Source organism: Apus apus, chromosome 1 (genome assembly GCF_020740795.1).
Source record: "Apus apus isolate bApuApu2 chromosome 1, bApuApu2.pri.cur, whole genome shotgun sequence".
Lineage (NCBI taxonomy): Eukaryota > Metazoa > Chordata > Aves > Apodiformes > Apodidae > Apus > Apus apus.
Window position 1 is genome coordinate 205,541,380 of NC_067282.1, and position 19,312 is coordinate 205,560,691.

At 53.1% G+C, this 19,312-nt stretch overlaps 1 protein-coding gene across 3 annotated transcripts in view; it reads right to left on the reverse strand.

Moving 5' to 3' along the window:
* Window positions 1-324: 324 nt before the first annotated feature.
* The window catches only part of AHCYL2 (adenosylhomocysteinase like 2), an 84,837-nt gene continuing 65,849 nt past the window's right edge, over window positions 325-19,312 (reverse strand). For all 3 annotated transcript variants that reach the window (XM_051612304.1, XM_051612315.1, XM_051612326.1), the window contains exons 6-17: window positions 18,106-18,200; window positions 13,741-13,847; window positions 11,402-11,518; window positions 9,767-9,830; window positions 8,220-8,308; window positions 6,375-6,445; window positions 6,145-6,239; window positions 4,414-4,512; window positions 3,540-3,608; window positions 3,376-3,454; window positions 2,286-2,406; window positions 325-504 (exon numbers count right to left, since the gene is read on the reverse strand). In XM_051612304.1, the coding sequence (XP_051468264.1) occupies window positions 498-504; window positions 2,286-2,406; window positions 3,376-3,454; window positions 3,540-3,608; window positions 4,414-4,512; window positions 6,145-6,239; window positions 6,375-6,445; window positions 8,220-8,308; window positions 9,767-9,830; window positions 11,402-11,518; window positions 13,741-13,847; window positions 18,106-18,200 (1,013 nt within the window). In that variant the 3' untranslated portion in view covers window positions 325-497. The remainder of the gene's footprint in view (window positions 505-2,285; window positions 2,407-3,375; window positions 3,455-3,539; window positions 3,609-4,413; window positions 4,513-6,144; window positions 6,240-6,374; window positions 6,446-8,219; window positions 8,309-9,766; window positions 9,831-11,401; window positions 11,519-13,740; window positions 13,848-18,105; window positions 18,201-19,312) is intronic.

Consider the following 19,312-nt stretch of genomic DNA (forward strand, 5'->3'; position numbering starts at 1 on the left):
CAGCTGGAGGTCCCAGCTCCTGGGCTCCTGCTCCACTGGAAGAATCGCTGGGATGTGAAGGAAACCAAAAGCAACGTGCGACCCCCACGTGGGTCGCGTGGCTCCCCGTTGTGCGCGTTGGATGAAGGGTGACAATCCCAAGTACAGCCATTCCTTTCCAGTCCATTCCTTTCCATTCCATTCCATCAGCTGCTTCCTCCCCTTCCCCAGCTCCCCCACACCCCAAAAAAAAACAAAAAGAGAACAACCCAAAGAGAGAAAAACGAACCCAACGGAAGCAACCGCCTCCCAGTCCCGCGGCAGCACGAACACCAGTGGCAGAGGCCGCATCAACATTGTTCTAATTTAATAAATAAATAACCTAAACACACGGTCTACGAGGTGAGCAAGCCCAGCTCTAACTTAAGAAGCTTCTGCTGCTTCATCCTGTACAGTAGTTGAGAAAGGATTTTTGGGTTCTTGTTCCTCACGTTTCTCCGGGATCCAGCAGCGGGAACTTAATACCTGGGGGAAAAGAAAGGGGAAAAGGAGGTTTTGGGGAGATGCTGGAGAGGTGAAGCTCCCCCAGCACCAACACCGTGTGTTTCGGGAGGGGCAGGCACCAAGAAATGAAATGGTGTAGAAAGGGACTCGGGCCTCATTTCCTCCCCCACCGATCCCATGTTATTTTTAGCTGCCTGTCCTCGCTCCTTGGCCACGGCCTCTCGCTTCCGAGGCTGGGAAGGGGAAAATTCCAGAGTGCCCCATGGATTCAGGGACTGAGTCCCACTGGTTTGTGGCATCGTTGGCTCAGGAACTGGGGAGGAAGCACCAAAGCTGCAGGAGCAAACACCTTAAACACCAAATCCTGGCTCAAACTGGCTGGATTTATCAGGATATTCACGTTAGACCAAGAACTGAGAGGATTCCCATCACAAATGAAGCTTCATGTAAGGAGAGGGAGGTTGAGCTGCATAATTCCATCTGCTGTCCAGAAAAAGAGGCTACAGGCACCTGGAAATCTCCTCTCACCTCCCATCCCACATATCAAGATGGGGAACTTTGGAAAACTTGACTCTTTGCCTTTGGTATCTGGAGGCTGAAATTCCTGCAGGACACCAAGCAGATCTCCACCCCACGGTGCAGGGAGGATGTTTGAGTGCTTGTGCCTCCCCTGGATGCAGGAAATAAGCTGTGACCTTCTGCTTGTCCCAGCTCCTCCATGTGTGGGACAAACCACACTCCAAGGTCAGGATTAGAGCCAGAAAATCACGGAGTCAGGGAATGGTTTGGGTGGGAAGAGACCTGAAAGACCATCTAGTTCCAACCCCCCTGCCATGGGCAGGGACACCTCCCACCATTCCAGGCTGCTCCAAGCCCCATCCAACCTGCCCTTCAGCACTGCCAGGGATGGGGCAGCCACAGCTTCCCTGGGCAACCTGGGCCAGGGTCTCACCACCCTCACACCAAAGAATTTCCTCCTAATGTCTCATCTCCATCTCCCCTCTTCCAGTTTTGATCCATTCCCCCTTGTCCTCTCACTACAAGCCCTTGTCCAAAGCATCTCCCCAGGTTTCCTGGAGCCCCTTCAGGTCCTGGAAGGCAAAATGGGCAAAGAAAATGGAACCAGAGGAAGCTCCTCCCCAGGAGGCCACGTCTGTGTGGCAGCACCATCATTTCGCACCTAACACAGGGCAGGGAAAAAGAAACACCTCAGGATCCAGCAAATCCCACTGAACCCCATCCTGGAGCCTTTGGGTGCTTTTGGGGGAGAACCTGAAACCTGCACACCAAGAAATCCCTTTTCTGGTAAGAAAAGGATCAGGGCTTCAGCCCCTTGACACGCTGACGGGAGTTGCTGCCAAGCAAAACGTGTCACCGTGTTGGCTACAAGCGTCGCTCCAGGGAGGGGTCTGGGGGCTCTTGGTGAAGATGAGGGTTGTTTTGGGGGGGGGATCAGCACGGCCTGTGCTGGGGGAGAAGAGCAGGGAGCTGAGCCCACCTGGGGAGCTGAGCTCATCCTTCCACAAGCTTTAAAAGTGAAGCTGGCACCCGAGGTGGGCGGGTGGCATCCCTCTGCCACCTGCCACGTGGAGGTGGCAGCTGCTGCCAGACACAAAGGGCTGGTGTCCTGCCAGGTGTTCCCTGTCCCAGCTCCAGCCATGCTGTCCCCTCCCAGGCTGGACCATTCCCTACAGGAACCACCAGAAAAGCCCCACAGAACTTTCTCAAGGGGATTGGTGGGATGAAACCCTCTGCCCTCCCCACCCCCCATGGCAGCAGAAGGGGAGGCTGAGGGACAGCACCTGTAGTAGTTTGGTTTGAAAGGTCCATTCTTGTTCAGTCCCAGGTATTTTGCTTGTTCATCTGTGAGTTCTGTCAGGTGGGCATCAAAGGTGGGGAGGTGGAGACTGGCCACGTACTCATCTGCCAGGATGTCAAGCCAAGTTAATAGGAGAAGGGGAAGGCAACGAGTCCTCTCCTGCTCCCTAAAGCCCCAGCTGGGAATGGGGTCACTCCTCATGCCTGGGCTGCTAAACTGCAGGGCTGCTGGTCACCCTGAGTGGGGACAACCAACCTGTTTTGAGCTAGAGGGGGAAAACCTGTCTCTGAAATACCCTTCTAGGTGTTCACACAGTAGAAATACCCCTGGGACTGCTGCTGGGTGGTGCTGCAGCCTTGGGCAAGCTTGGGTGCTCTACTGGACATTTCTGGTAGGTGGCAGCTGAGGACAAGCTGCAGCTGGTCTGAGGAAATACAATTAACACAAAAAATCCGAATTGTTTGGGTTGGGAAAGAGCTCTGAGATCATCCAATCCAACCCTTCCCCAGCCCTGCCAAGGCCACCCCTGCCCCGTGTCCCTCAGCACCATCTCCAGGGCTTGGAAACCCCTCCAGGGATGGGGACTCCCCCCCTGCCCTGGGCAGCCTGGGCCAGGCCCTGACAACCCTTGCCAGGAAGGAATTGTTCCCCAGATCCAACCTCAGCCTCCCCTGGCACAACTTGAGGCCGTTCCCTCTGGTCCTGTCGCTTGTTCCTGGGGAGCAGAGCCCGACCCCCCTGGCTCCAACCTCCTCTCAGGCAGCTGCAGAGCCAGCAGGTCTCCCCTCAGCCTCCTTTGCTCCTGGATGTGTTTCCAAGCTGGCAGTGACTCAAAGAACTGACCTTCCAGGAAGCCAAGGAGGGTTATCAAGAGGCCACAAGCAAGGAGCCCAGACCCAGTGGGCAGAACTTGCTGGAAGACCCTGAGCTTGGAAGGGAGGCAAACGAGACCCCAGGAGGCTGCCCTGACCTGTCCTGTCCTCCTCAGCCCAGCCCAGCCCAGCAGGACCCTCCCATCTGTCCCATCCTCTCAGAACCACAGCAGAGGAGCCCCCAGCCCAGCAAATCTTTACCCATTTTCTTAGGCAGCAAATACACATCTTGCTTGTAGCGGCCCTCGGGGGCGTTGTACAGCTCTATCAAAGCCAAAGCCTGGATGGAGAAGACACTCAGGTCAGTAAGTTCTGCCCACCATGGAGCAAGGAGCTGCCACCAGCTCAGCCCAGACCCTACTTGCCTGCGTGGTGGCTGTGATGGACAAGACAAAGGTGGGGACAGTGGAGCAGCTCAGGTTCAGCAGGCGGCCCTGGGGAGCAAAGACTTGTGGTTATCTCCCCATGGCACCACAAACACTTCACAACCCTACAGGAGGTACAAGAACCCCCGGTGAAAGGTGTCCTTGCTGGGTTGACTCACCATTTGTACAATTGTTTTGGCTGGAAAAGACCTTGAAGATCACCCAGTCCAACTGTTTGCCCAGCCCTGCCAAGGCCAACCCTGCCCCATGTCCCTCAGCACCATCTCCAGGGCTTGGAAACCCCTCCAGGGATGGGGACTCCCCCCCTGCCCTGGGCAGCCTGGGCCAGGCCCTGACAACCCTTGCCAGGCAGGAATTGTTCCCCAGATCCAACCTCAGCCTCCCCTGGCACAACTTGAGGCCGTTCCCTCTGGTCCTGTCGCTTGTTCCTGGGGAGCAGAGCCCGACCCCCCTGGCTCCAACCTCCTCTCAGGCAGCTGCAGAGCCAGCAGGTCTCCCCTCAGCCTCCTTTGCTGCAGGCTCAACACCCCCAGCTCCCTCAGCTGCTCCTCTAACACATGTTCTCTGGACAGTCACTTGAACACCAAGTTCTTGGTGCCCTAATAACTCAGTAAAACTATTTAGAAGTGAAAATGAATCCAACCATATTCTCTGGAGTGGGACAAAGGAAAACATGGGAGCTGCTCCACACTCCAGGAACCACATGGTCCAAAACCAGGGTCACACCAAACTTTCCAACCAGGGGTTGAGCTGCTGAGGCCCAAGGAGGTGACTTCTGGAAGCACTTGGGCTCATTCCTCCCTCCAGAAGCAGAGCCCAGGCTGCAGTTCCCGCTGCGTTGCCCACCACTCACCTCTGCCAGAAGGACAATCCTCTTCCCGTCTGGCCAGATGACATGGTCCACCTGGGACCTCACCCTCTCCCAGGTCAGCTCAGGGGTACGCAGGCTGGCCTGAAATGGTGTGTTCAGACAGTTAAAGCAAGCACTGGGCAAAGATCAAACACCCACAAGCAACATGACAGGAAGGAAAAGAGGAAGCGACTCGATGTTGTCCCGGGGTTCCACTTCCCTTTGGGCCTGGTCACACTCCCAGACCAGTAAAACCTTTATGAATCATAACCTGGAACTGGTTTTAGGATCGCAAGACATCAAAGCTCCAGCAGCAACCACTCTTCTAGCTTTTCTGGCTGAAGAGGATTCATGGTCATGGCTGTGGTCACTTCTCCCCAGTGGTCACACTTCATCCCCCAGCCTGGTGGGCTCTGCTAGCTCTGCAGCCCCAAAAATGGCTTTAGATCATAGAATGGTTTGGGTGGGAAGGGACCTGATAGATCATCTAGATCCAACCCCCCTGCATGGGCAGGGACACCTCCCACCATTCCAGGCTGCTCCAAGCCCCATCCAACCTGCCCTTCAACACTGCCAGGGATGGGGCAGCCACAGCTTCCCTGGGCAACCTGGGCCAGGCTCTCCCCACCCTCACAGCCCAGAATTTCTCCCTCACATCTCAGCTCCAGCTCCCTCTGCCAGCTGGAAACCCTTCCCCCTGCTCCCATCCCTCCTGCCCTTGTCCCAAGCCCCTCCCCAGCTTTCCTGGAGCCCCTCCAGGCACTGGAAGGTGCTCTCAGGTCTCCCTGGAGCCTTCTCTTCTCCAGGCTGAACACCCCAACTCTCCCAGCCTGGCTCCAGAGCAGAGCTGCTCCAGCCCTCCCATCATCTCCGGGGCCTCCTCTGGCCTCTCTCCAACAGCTCCATGTCCTTCCTGTGTTGGGGACCCACAGGAGGATCAGGGGCCCTGCAGGAGGATCATGGGTTTGGCCAAGGAGTTCTCCTCTGGCCTTCAGACAAGACTCTCCTGTTTTTCTAAGCACAGACCAGCCCATTTCAGCCCTGCTCAGTAGAGCCTGGTGGGGTTGAGCATCACCAAGATGAACTCTCCAAACTGGGTCTTAACAGGGAAGCAAAAGGACTGGGCTGGAGAGGGCAACTCACAGAATCGTTTTGGTTGGGAAAGACCTTTAAATCACCCAGTCTCACTGCTCCCCCAGCCCTGCCAAGGCCACCTCTGCCCCCTGTCCCTCAGCACCATCTCCAGGACTTGGAAACCCCTCCAGGGATGGGGACTCCCCCCTGCCCTGGGCAGCCTGAGCCAGGCCCTGACAACCCTTGCCAGGAAGGAATTGTTCCCCAGATCCAACCTCAGCCTCCCCTGGCACAACTTGAGGCCGTTCCCTCTGGTCCTGTCGCTTGTTCCTGGGGAGCAGAGCCCGACCCCCCTGGCTCCAACCTTCTTCCAAGGAGTTGTAGAAGACTGAGATGTCTATGATTTTTCTCCCTCAGCTGCCTATCCAGGGGAAGGAATGAGGCTGGTGGACACTAAGCACCTAGTCTGGAAGCTTGTCTGACTCCCTGGCACCCTTTGGGGTCCCAGGAATGAGGTGGCCACATCTGAGAGTGTCTGTGGGACTCGAGGAGTGATGGATGACTTTTATCTCCTCCCAGGTGCTTGCTGAAGAGGCACTGGTCAGACAGGGGGAGGGTCCCAAGGCCCTGTCACCCACCCCGAGTTGTGCCCAGGCTCACCACGTCGATCTCAGTGTTGGAGTGTCCCATGTTGCAGACAATGCAGCTGTTCTTCATCCGGTCCAGATGTTCCCGGGTCACCACATTCTTGTTTCCTGCCGGTGACATCCAGGGTCAACACCCACATCCCCTTTCCCCACCTTTCTGCCCTTTCCTCTGGAAAACCATGGGCCCAGTGGTGGGGTCCACACCCCTTGTCACCCCCTTCTCCTGCCTCGGGGACCTCGTACCTGTGCAGGTGATGACAATGTCAACTTGTCTGATGACTTCGTTGAGCTTCACCAGCCGGAATCCATCCATGCTAAGGGGAGGGGGGGCAAGAAGCAGTGTGAGAAGCAGCAAAAACTTGCTAAAAACGGGGGGGGGGAACTCCCATCCCCCCATCACTTGCTCCTTAGATACTCATTTTCATTTTCTAATGCACACTGGAAAAGAGGAGCAGCAGGGGAAGGACCACACAGCCCATCAGGAGGGTTCCTGGAGCCAACCTGCGGGGGTTGGGACTATTGCAGGGAGAAGTGAAAAGAGGTTTTTGGAGGGTTTCACATTTTCTGTCCAGGTCTCCACACCTGCAGATCTCCATTTCCAACCAAGACCTTTGCTTTTCAAAGCTGCTGCTCCTGCCAAGCACCCCAGGAGATGCAGCTACACCCTCCTGCTACAGAACCTTGCCCGATGGGGCTTTAGACCATCTAAAATCCCAACCCCACCACCCCGACCCCCACAGATCTCCACCATCAGCTTTGCCATCCAGATTTAGGCACCTCCAGGATCTCTGGAGCACTCCCCAACTCCTCCCTGACTTCACCCATCAAGGTGCATCCAGCACATCACTTAACCAGGGCAGGATGAGGGGTTTATTTTAGGATTTGTTGACACTCCTCCCAAGCCCCCGAGAAGCTGCAAAATCACAGTTACTATTAAAAAATGTCACTTTTTTTCCTGCTGCCTGTCCCATTTGCTGGGTTTTTTTCCCCCCACTTCAAACTCCTTCCCAGGGGGGCTGCCCTGTTGCAGAGTCAGGGAAGGGGTTTTGCTGCAAATGACCCAACTCAGGACTCAGGGGTGGTTTGGGGACTCTGGGATCATGGTCAGGTCCCACCTCAAGCCTTGGGATGAAGCATCAACACCAAAACACCCTTTTTCTGGAGGAAACAAGTGGGTGTGAGTGCAACGTGGCCCTGGGAGGGGAAGCTGAGTGTCCTGCTTTGGGGGGTGAGGAGAGGTTTGTGAGGGGTGGGTGAGCACAGAGACCAAAAGAGCCCTCATTGAGGGGGGTGCAGCACGGGGAGGCCCCAGTTTGATCCCCAAAGGTCAAACTGCACTTCCCAACAGCCCTTCGAGCCATAGGGGTAAATTCTTCCAAGAAGTAATGACAGTATTTCAAGCCACCTTGTTACATCTTTCCAGCCCGTCTCCTGTGGGGAAAGGCTGGGAGAGTTGGGGTGTTCAGCCTGGAGAAGAGAAGGCTCCAGGGAGACCTGAGAGCACCTTCCAGTGCCTGAAGGGGCTCCAGGAAAGCTGGGGAGGGGCTTGGGACAAGGGCAGGGAGGGATGGGAGCAGGGGGAAGGGTTTCCAGCTGGCAGAGGGAGCTGGAGCTGAGATGTGAGGGAGAAATTCTGGGCTGTGAGGGTGGGGAGAGCCTGGCCCAGGTTGCCCAGGGAAGCTGTGGCTGCCCCATCCCTGGCAGTGTTGAAGGGCAGGTTGGATGGGGCTTGGAGCAGCCTGGAATGGTGGGAGGTGTCCCTGCCCATGGCAGGGGGTTGGATCTAGATGAGCTTTGAGGTCCCTTCCAACCCAAACCACTCTATGATTCTATGTCTTTAAACTCTTGTCCCCCACACCCCTGGTTGTGCAAACTGGCACCAGTGGGATAAACTGGGTGATGCTTTAGTGCAGGAGCTCTTCTCTGGCCATAGCAGGGAGCTGGGGGTCCCTCTGAGGGTACAGAGAAGCCACAAACCCCCCTTCTCAGGAGGGACCCTTGCTGAGCATGCCCTGGCTGTGTTTTTTCCTGGGTGGGTGGTGGCAAAAAAAGCCTGAAGCAGCAGCTGTTCTGGGTGCACCTGCTTACCAGGCCTGGAGGGCACAGATGGGGTCGATCTCTGTCACGTAGACGATGGAGCCCATGGCCTTCAGAGCAGCACAGCAGCCCTTGCCAACCTGGGAGGGTGAGGAAGAGTGAGATGCTGAAGGCTCAGGAAGCTGCTGAGCATCCACGTGGCCACGGGGTTGGGGATGTCCCACCCCCAAGGAACCTTTGCAGCCCTCTGGGTGCAGAGGTTGGGTTTTTGGGGTGACTTTGCCGGGTTTGGAGGACTCTGAGTCAGCCCCAGGTTGGCTGAAAGAGGCACAAAAAAGATACATTCCCTTTGGTTTTGGTCCCCGGGGAGACCTTTTTCCCACCCAAACATCCTGGTGACTAGGAAAGCACCCGGAGAACCAGAGATTATACTCATCTCATGCAAGGTTTAAGAGTCTCTTGAAACCTTTACCCCATTTAGGAAGCTTAATCATTTAATCTCCAAGGGTTAATGAGCTTTCATCTTTAGTCAGCACTCGAGGTGCAGCTCCCAGGGGACTTCAGGGGCACAGCTCCATCAGCAAAGTCTCCCCAAAAACTCAACTCAGCGTGAGGAATTTGTCCAATTTCAGCTTCTTCCAAAAAAAAACACCCCAGTACAGCACCCACAGCCCAGCCAACTGGAACTGGTGTTAACTGGTCCCAACAGGAACCACCCAAGAGAGAGGGGGGGTATCCCAGAGGAATCTTCATTTTGGGGGTGAAAGGAGAGGGGGTAAGTCAAGATTAACTCCTTTCTTTTTAAAAGCTGTGGCTGCTCAGGGCACCTGCAGAGCCTCTGAGCTTTCATCTTCTCAGGTCATATTAAACAGAATATTGTATATGGTACAGAAAGAGAGGCTGGAAATAGAAAATCAAGATGGAATATTAACAGAAAATCAAGATATAGAAATAAGAGAAAATCAATGTATAGTAATAATAGAAAATCAAGATGGAATATTATAAGAAAATCAATGTATAGTAATTAGAGAAATTCAATATATAATAATAGAAAATCAAGATAGAATAGAAAATCAATGTATAGTAATAGTAGAAAATCAATGTATAGTAATAATAGAAAATCAAGATAGAATATTAATAGAAAATCAATATATAGTAATAATAGAAAATCAATGTATAATAATAATAGAAAATCAATGTATAATAATAATAGAAAATCAATGTATAGTAATAATAGATCACTATATAATAATAATAGAAAATCAAGATATAATAATAATAGAAAATCAAGATATAATAATAATAGAAAATCAAGATATACTATAACTATATGAATGTATCATTATCTCAATGCCCAGGTATGGAGGGTACTCAGGATATTTCACACTCGTGTCTTTTCAGATCCAGGCTCAGTATCTTTTTTTAACACTAAAGAATGAGACTGGAAATGCTGAGAGATCTTGCAGTTTGGGCAAACCTGCCAGGTCTGGAGGTCCCTGCAGATGCCAAGAGGAGGCAGGAGGACAGAGCAGCCCAGGTGGGTAAAGGCTGAGCCCATGTCAGGTGCAGCCCCCAGGTGGGCAAGGTGAGCTCCTTACCTCCCCGTAGCCACAAACCACCACCTGCTTCCCCCCAAACATCATGTCTGTTGTCCTCTTCAGCCTGGAAAAGGGAACAGAGCACCCAACAGTCACAGAGCAGCAGGGAAGGGCAGAGGTTGCTCCTCAGCAACCAGGCTTGGACCCTCTACCCCTGAGGACACAGGGAAATCCTGGGGGCACAGACCCCACAGGGCACCTAGAACCTCTTCTCCTTTGGGAAGGGGTGGGTGCTACCAGGAAGTGCAAGGAGGAGGAAGGAGTTGGGGCTTGGATCCCTTCTTTTCTTCTAATTTGGTGGTTCTTTTTTGGTTGGAACCTCTTTTTTTTTGGTACTCCAGGAACGTTTAAAAGCTTTTCCAAAACTATTCTTCATCTATTATTTATAAGTCAAAACATCCCCCACCCCCCAAAAAAAATAACTCCAGAAGAAGGAAGGAAGTGGGAATTTCTTGCCAGAAGCCCAATACTTGCCACAAATCAAGCTCTCCTTCCCTCCTGGTTTCTCCCAAAGTGTGTCCTACATTCCAGGCTATTTTTAGCCCAGCACTAACTAGGTTAGCAGTGCAGGGAAGGAGAAATTCCCTCACATTTCCAACATCATTCCAAGAAAAACCACAGCAGATTCCACCCCACCTCTGCTCAGCTTTCCCTTGGCCCACTTAGAGATGCCTGGGCCAGGCTCAAAGCCCCACCTGCCTCCCCATGAGGTCCACCAGCCACCACAGCTGAGGACAAGAAGATAAAGAAGGTTGGAAAGATTTTCAGGTTTCTTGGTCACTCATGACACCCACCACACATGGGACATGGAGTTGAAAGTTGTGTCCTGGGACACCTAAAATGGGGGGGGCAGCTCTCCCCAGGGCAGCTGACCCCCAGGAGAGGGGCTGCCTCGTGTGTCTGGAAGCCACAGAGATGTACTGAAGAGCAAAGGTCTCCTGGATTAGAAGAATTAAGGGCTCCTTAATTAGAAGAATTACTTCATCATGGTGTTTTCATAGGATCACAGAAGGGTTTGGGTGAAAAGGGACCTCAAAGCCCACCCAGTCCCACCCCTGCCATGGGCAGGGACACCTCCCACCATTCCAGGCTGCTCCAAGCCCTATCCAACCTGCCCTTCAGCACTGCCAGGGATGGGGCAGCCACAGCTTCCCTGGGCAACCTGGGCCAGGCTCTCCCCACCCTCACAGAATTTCTCTCTCTTCCTCTCTTTTTTTCCCTCTATTCTGATGGAACAGGGTTTCTGTGTCCTCACCACCCCCACCACCATATTTTGTCAAAGCCCAGTGAGATGAGGACAGCTTTTATTCTTGCAGTTCAGGCTGTGATTCTTAGGAACCTTCTGACCCATAGAGACTTGGTTGCTGCCTCAAACTGCCTTGGTGGTTCCACCTAGGATGGACCAGAGCTAATAAATGGTCTAAAAGGACCAGAACTGGCAGGTAGGACAGACCCATGGACTGTGGGGTCTGATGTAACCCAAGCAAGGGACACAGCCCTGTTTGGGTGACCAAATTGGGGTGACCCTGCTCTAGTGGGAGGTGCCCCTGCCCATGCATTGGGGGATGGAACTGGATGATCTTTAGGGTCCCTTCCCACCCAAACCATCCCATGATCCTATGACCATGTACATACCCATCCAGGATGGACTCTCTGCAGCAGTACAGGTTGTCAAACTTCTGCTTGGTGACCGAGTCGTTGACATTCATGGCTGGGACACAGAGCTTCCCTGCTTTGGACAACTGGTAGAGCCTGGAACCAATATGGGAAGAAGCAGATGATCAATGGAAAAATATTGCCCTACACTTGACTGCTGTGTGTGCTCCTGAGGTCTTGTTTTGCTGGAGCAAGCAGTAGACATCTGGAGGGTCAAAGATCATCACCTCTCATGAGGAGCTCCTCATTCCAGGAGGAGCAAGAGCACTTGTCCTTCCATGGATGTTTGTACCATTTCCCTCCCCTGCCAAGGAGCCACCAGGCTGGCAAGAAGCATTTCATAAAACACATCAAACAGCAGATCAGAAGGTGCTCCAGGCTCCATGTGCTTCATGACTTGATGTCACAACCATCCTCTAATGTCCTCCAAAGGACAAAGCCCCAAATCCTGCTTCAGAGAATGTAAGATGAGAGCTCCTGTGATTCCTCAAGCTCTTCCAGCTCAAGAGGAGCAGAAGTGGCCACAGAAGAGGAACATCCAAAGCAAGGTGATCAGCACCTGCAGCAAAACACCCACTGGAACAGCAGCAGGAGTGGAAACACCAAGATGGAGCACAAGAAGCAATCAGGGTGGAGAAGACACCAACCTGATCTACTTCTGACTGAACTCCTGGCAGCAGCAAGACCACTAGAAATGAATCTAAACTCCACACCATGGCTATGAAGAGCCTCTAAAACCCAGACCTTGGGAAAGAGAACCTGCTCTCTTGGTCAGTCTCTACAGACCATTTCCAGGATTCTCCCCACTCATCTGGGGAGCTTCAGTCCTCACACTGTCTGTCCCCTGGAGGTCAGGAGCACACAACCCCCTGCTGATGCCACCAACCTCAGAAAACAACCTTGCTCCTGGCCCAAGACCATGGGAAAGAGTTTCTAACCCTACTTAGTTCCTCCACAGCTCTTCTGCCCAAATGGGGACGATTCCTGATGCTGAAAACATCACCACCAAGGTCCCTCTCCTGACCCCAGGGGCTGCAGACCTGAACCAGACACTTTCCTGCTTTATGTCTTTTGTTTCCCCGTTGGAGGTGCCTGCCCCTCAGAACTCCAGGAGCTGCAGCCAGGCCCCTCCTCCTGCAAGGGTCAAGGAAGAAGTGGAGTCTGCTGCTCTCCTCCTCCATCCCCTCTTCTCTGTCCCCTGGGATATGGATAACTCCACCAGGAAAGCACCTCTGACACCTCTCCTGGCCCTTCACCCGTCACAGTCCTGCTGCTGCCACAGAGCCATGGGTGCCTCTCAGTCACTGCATCTCAGAGGTTCTCCCTGCCTGGACCACCTGGAGACTCACTTCCTCTTCCCCAATCTCACTTCTTCCCATAGGTTTAGTCCAGGAGCAGGAGCAGACTTTGGCTCTGCAAAGCCCACCCCTTAGAGAATCACCAAGACATTTGGGTTGGAAAAAACCTTTAAGATCCCCCAGTCCAACTGTTTGCCCAGCCCTGCCAAGGCCACCACTGCCCCATGTCCCTCAGCACCATCTCCAGGGCTTGGAAACCCCTCCAGGGATGGGGACTCCCCCCCTGCCCTGGGCAGCCTGGGCCAGGCCCTGACAACCCTTGCCAGGAAGGAATTGTTCCCCAGATCCAACCTCAGCCTCCCCTGGCACAACTTGAGGCCGTTCCCTCTGGTCCTGTCGCTTGTTCCTGGGGAGCAGAGCCCGACCCCCCTGGCTCCAACCTCCTCTCAGGCAGCTGCAGAGCCAGCAGGTCTCCCCTCAGCCTCCTTTGCTGCAGGCTCAACACCCCCAGCTCCCTCAGCTGCTCCTCACAAGTTCTCCAGCCCCTTCTCCTTCAGCTCCAGCCCCTTCCCCAGCTCCGGGGCCCTTCCCTGGACACGCTCCAGCCCCTCTGTGTCCTTCTTGTCATGAACCCCCTTCTTGTCCAACACCCTCACCCCTTCCTTCTCTCAGCTGCAAAGCAAGGTGAGATGACCACTGGCCCTATTTCCCAGCTGGAAAAACAAGACCTTGTGCAATTTTCCCAGGTGCACAATGACCAGCAGGAGCTTCTACTCCTCCTTTGCCACTGCAGGGCAGCAGTTCCAAGTCAACTCACTGAACCAGAGGTTTAGAACAGCTCCCTGGGACAGACAAGCCCAGGTGAAGGAAAACCACAGACCACAGATGAGGAGGTTGAACATCCAGCCAAGTTTGTGGCATCTCACAGCCTGGAGATGTTTTGCCACCAGTGCCCTGAGGCAGAAGATGGGTTTTTTTGCCCAAACATCTCCATGCTCACAGTCCAGCCTGTCCTGTTACCTGTGGACACCAGTCACACTCTCTTCTACGATCCCCTTGATCTTCTTGAACATGTTGGGGTATTTCTTGTAAATCCAGTGAGTCAGATCTCCTCCATCATCCAAGATCTGCAACGAAATAACCACAAAGTCACCACTCTGAAGATCCAGTCAGAGCTGCTGACCCCAAAAAGGTACAAGGGGTAAAGCCCATGCTCAAATGTTCCTCAGCAAGCCCATGTTTTGGCATCTTAAGTACCACACCATGAGGGCTAAGGTGAGACTGTTCTGACTGTCCACCATGGATATCATGCTGGAAAAGCAGCAGGTCAGACACACGTGGCAGACCCTGATGTTTGCCCTGAGACCAGAGGAAACATGGAAAAATGCTGTGGAAGCTCCTTCCTCCCCATCTCCCAGAGCACAGATGGAAAAGCCTTTGAACTGTATGTGGTCATCAGCTCTTCTGGTATGACTGCTCATGGAGGAGCATGGAGGAGGATGGAGAAGAAGGAGCATGGAGAAGGAGAAGGATGGAAGAAAAGGAGGATGGGGAAGGAGGAAGATGGAGGAGGAGGATGGAGGAGGAGGATGGGTAAGGAGGAGGATGGAGAAGGAGGATGGAGAAAGAGGAGGATGTAGAAGGAGTAGGATAAAGAGGAGGATGGAGAAGGAGGATGGAGAAAGAGGAGGAAGGTGCAGAGCCACTACTGCAAATCACAGAATCACAGAGTGGTTGGGGTTGGAAGGGACCTCTAGTCCAACCCCTATGCCAGAGCAGGATCCCCTAGAGCAGATCCCACAGGAACACATCTGGGTGGGCTTGGAAATGTCTCCAGGGATGGAGACTCCACCACCTCCCTGGGCAGCCTGTCCCAGGGCTCTGCCACCCTCAGAGCAAAGATGTTTCTCCTCACGTTGAGGTGGGCAATGATGAAGCAGCTGCATCATTAAACACGTATCAAAAATCCTGAACCTACTTTAGACATCAGCTTTGGGTCTCTACCCACTTCACCTGCCTTCCAACCTCAGCCTCAGAAGTACAAAACTCCTCTACCAGATCATGGCTCTCCCAGGTCACCCATTTCCTCCTCAAGTGCCCATCTCAGGGCAGTGGGGAAAGCCAGAGACCACTTGGACAAAACATGACAGATGAGCAGGCAGAGCCCATGGGGTTTATCAGGAGACTTGTTTGTGTCCTACACCCCTGCCTCATAACCAACGTGGCCCCAGTCCCAGCCACTCTGGGTCATCTCCTGCTGCACCTCAACACTCAGCTGAACCCCAGGAGGGGGCTGAGCTCTACAGGCTTCAAAGAGGGACCCACTGGGGCACCACAAAGAGGTGTCTGGGAAAGAAGGAAAGATCCAGGAAAAAAACCAACAATCCAAACTTGTGCATTTCCTCAAGTCCTCCTGCCAGCCTGGTGGCCCCAGGGGGGGCAAGCAAGGTGGGAAGTGTGACAATCCCCCATTAGACTTAGGGTGAAGAAACAACAGGGAGCAGATGTCACCCAGCAGCAGGTGAAATGCCAGGGACCTGAGGACATTACCCTATATCATCATCATCATCATCATCATCATCATCTCCTCTTTGCATGTTCCCTATGCCAACGTTCAACACATCTGACTGAATCCTCCTCCTCCTCCTCTTTGCTTGGTCCCTACACCAACACTGAAGACTTGTGACTCCATCATCATCATGATCATCATCCTCCCCCTCTCTGCATCTTCCCTATCATCGTCATCATCCTCTTTGCTCATTCCCTGCACCAACATCAAAGATTTCTGTCTGCACCCTCCTCCTTGCATGTTTCCTACACCAACACTCAAGACTTCTGACTGGATCATCATCTTCATCCTCTTTGCATGGTCCTTATCATCATCATCCTCCTCCTTTCATGTTTCCTACACCACCATTCAAGACTTCTGATTGGCAACCCAGCTCCTACTGACCTACTGGTGGGGGGTGCAGGTGTCCTCAAATGCCAACATCAAGCCTGGGCAGAAGCAGCTCTGCTCAGTGGCTGGTGGTGGAGCTCAGGAGGAACCCTCTGCTCCAGGTTATCTGCAGCTCTCCCACAGCATCTGCAGCCACTCAGGAAAAATTAACACTGCCACCATGCTCCTGCAGCAGATGCCCCACCGTGGGCACAAAGATGATGCTCCTGAGCTTTGTGGACATGTCATGGTGGCTGCGTGGAGCCACCAAAAACGCTCTGTAGGATCCCAACCTTTTTGTCTCTAAATTGCAGGATTTTCCACTGAAGATGAATACCCAGAAATCATGGGGTGTCCTGCCAGAGCAGAGCATGTGTCTTCCAAGCACACCTGACCCTCCTGAGTCACCAGGGAACCCCCAGATCTCGTTTGGGAAGCAGAGGCAGGGAAGGGTTAAGTGGGGTGAGAAGCTCTCCTGGGCCAGCGAGGTAGGAATTCAGCAGCCTGGCTCCCAGGGCCTCTTCATTTCCTTAATCCTCTTTTAATAGGGCACATAATCCTCTTTCTGAGGGAGAATTCTGGGGGTTGGCACTTTCCTCTTTCCCAGGGGGGTGGGAGATGAAAAACAAAACCCCCAACAAATCAGCAGAGGAACTGGTTGCTGATGCAGGTCACCTTGGTGTAAACGGCAAAGCCCGTGGAATGTGCCCCAAATTCCTGCAGTTTTCTCAGCTTTACACCCTCTAATTCTTCCCAGGTGGGTGTTGTTTTGTTTTTTTTTCCTGAGAAAAAAATAAAATAGCCTTTATTTGATGTGCAAAGAGTTTTTCAGGCAGAAGAGCAGCCATTAAGAGATGTTCTGCCTGATGTCCCCACCAAGAGGCACCGTCTGCAACCCAGTGCTCCCAGCTGGGGTTCACCAACCTCCCTCTGGGTTTTGGCAGCTCCATCTCAGAGCAGAGCATGTTAAAAACATCTTCCTATCACCCCGTGCCTGAGGGGACATTCCTTGGAGATGGGACCATCATCTGTGTATCTGGATCCCCTTGGCAGGTGTTTCTCTTGGTGCTTCTCTCTCCGAGTCATCAATCGTATGTTGCTGTGACTTCTCACTCCTTTGGTCCTTTCATTTCCCATCTTCTCCAGCAGAAGATCTCTGGCTCTTCCATGAAAGAAACATTTTTAATCCATCTGAGACCCCCCCACTGCCACCAAATGTCTCACTCTGTCCCCTCCTTCCACCTCTGCTGAGGCAACACCTGATACCTGGGGCTGATCTCACCAAACTCAAGCTGATTAAAACTGACTCACTGCACAAAAAGACTTGGTGAAAACTCAAGGAGATGGCAGGAAGGCAGGGCTGGAGGAGGCACCAAGCCCCCTCCCTGGTGGCAGTGTGGTCCAAGAGCACTTTCTGCTGCAGAGGAAACCAAACCCTCAGTGCTGGAGGTTGGGTTTTCTTCAGAAACCCCTCCTGAGCCATTCCTGCCCAGACCACTCCTCAGAAGGTCTGTGTCCCCATCAGAGGGGTTTTTTTGGAGACTCAGTGTTGGGGGCTAACTGTTCCCATGGACTAGCACCACACAGAAGCCCCAACATTAAATATTCCCATTCTGGACTGTGAGACATCCAGACTCATTTCCATGGGACATACATGGTCGGCTCCATCACACCTTGCAGTGCCCACCTGGACATGAGACTGGTGGGGCTCCTGGGGTGGATCTCAAGCCCTGGTATGAAGTCCACATGGCTTAGGGCTCAACTACTTAGACCCATTTTGCTGCAGAAAGTAGAAACAGAGCTTGGGCTTCTCCTTATAGAGCTTAAAGATGCAGAAGGTTGGAAATGGAGATAGAGCAGCAGCAGCTCAGGCTCTGTCCTGCAACCTGTGGATGTGCCTCCTTGATTCAGGATCTGGGGGGAACTCATCTCAACAGGACAGGAAAAAATAAGATGCAGGCTCTAAAAACCTGCACGTGGAGAGGACCAGGTCCATCTGGCTTCAGCCCTGAGACTGCACAGACCAGAGAGGTCTTGCTTCTTTGGCCAAGTTTGTCAGCTCCTCTCTTCTGAGCTACCCATAGGAAGAATCATGGAATGGTTCGGGTGGAAGGGACCTTAAAGATCATCCAGTCCCATCCCTGCCATGGGCAGGGACACCTCCCACCATTCCAGGCTGCTCCAAGCCCCATCCAACCTGCCCTTCAACACTGCCAGGGATGGGGCAGCCACAGCTTCCCTGGGCAACCTGTTTTCTCCCCTGCATTGTGTGGTTAATTGTAGAGCACTCTGAAGGTAAGTGCTGTGTTAGTACCAAATGACCACTTAATTAGGTCTAAATTCAGGAGGAGAACACAGAGCAGCACCAAACCCTCCTCCTCCTCTCAAGATGAGAGCCACCCAAGGTGCAAGATGAGCCAAGCATCTGAGAGCCATCCCCATCTCACCATGTTGGGCTGCCAGCCTTCCACGTTGACGCAGCGGTCGATGCACCACCAGAAGTCATCTTCAGATTCTCCCTTCCAGGCAAAGACAGGGAACCCTGGCACACAGAGGGAGATGGGTGCTGACACAGCCTGAGCAAACCCCTTGGGGCACCAGCTCTCCCTCCAGCCACACGGGATGAAGTGGGGTCCCAACAGCACCACGCTCCTGCCCCACAGTTCTCATTTGTCAACATCCACCTTCCAGAAGCAGCTCTGGAGGTAGATGTTGAGGACACCCACTGAAGGCAGCAGGCAGGAGTCAGATTCAGCCTTCCCAGTTTCCTCCTCTTTCCCCCAGACAAGCTCTAGCCACCAGACACAGGGTCAACATGCTCTCAGGGATAACATTTAATGGCAAAACCAAGCTTGGGCTGTTAGATCATAGAATTGTAGAGTGGGTTGGGTTGGAAGGGACCTGAAAGATCATCTAGTTCCAACCCCCTGCCATGGGCAGGGACACCTCCCACCAGCCCAGGCTGCTCCCAGCCCCATCCAACCTGCCCTTCAGCACTGCCAGAGGAAGTTCCAGATGTCCCACCCTCCTGTTAAGCTCATTAGCTACAAATTCATTCTGACTAATGAGCAATTATTATTATTCAGCTTCAGTGTGCAAGACCAGGGAACAGGCAAATTGGTGGGTTTGGCTTCTTCTGGGTTTCCCAGCTCTCTCAGTAAAAACCCTGCCCTTCAACCCAGAAAAAGAGGATTGGAGTGAAGGCATCTCCCAGGTAAGCAGCAACATTTTGACCCCCTCCCTGGCAGTGTTGAAGGGCAGGTTGGAGGGAGCTTGGAGCAACCTGGGCTGGTGGGAAGTGTCCTTGCCCATGCAGGGGGGTTGGAACTTGATGACCTTTAAGAACCTTTCCAACCCAAACCCTTCCATCATTCTATGAACATGGGCAGCTTCCATTGGGTGAATTATGTCCCCCCCAGATTTTTCCTCTCACCCTTTTTAGCCAAAGTTTTGACTCAAACACCTAGAACTGAACTTAAATTTAGCTCCAGTTCCTTCACCAAAATAACTTCCAGGTCCACACGGCCCTGAGAGCTTCTCATGTGCCTCATCACCAGCTGTGCAAAGTACTTTGACACCCCAGAGAAAAACCATTCCAGGATTTTCTGCCCCATGGAAGGGACTGACCTTGTGCTGTTGGCCTCCTCTAGGTTT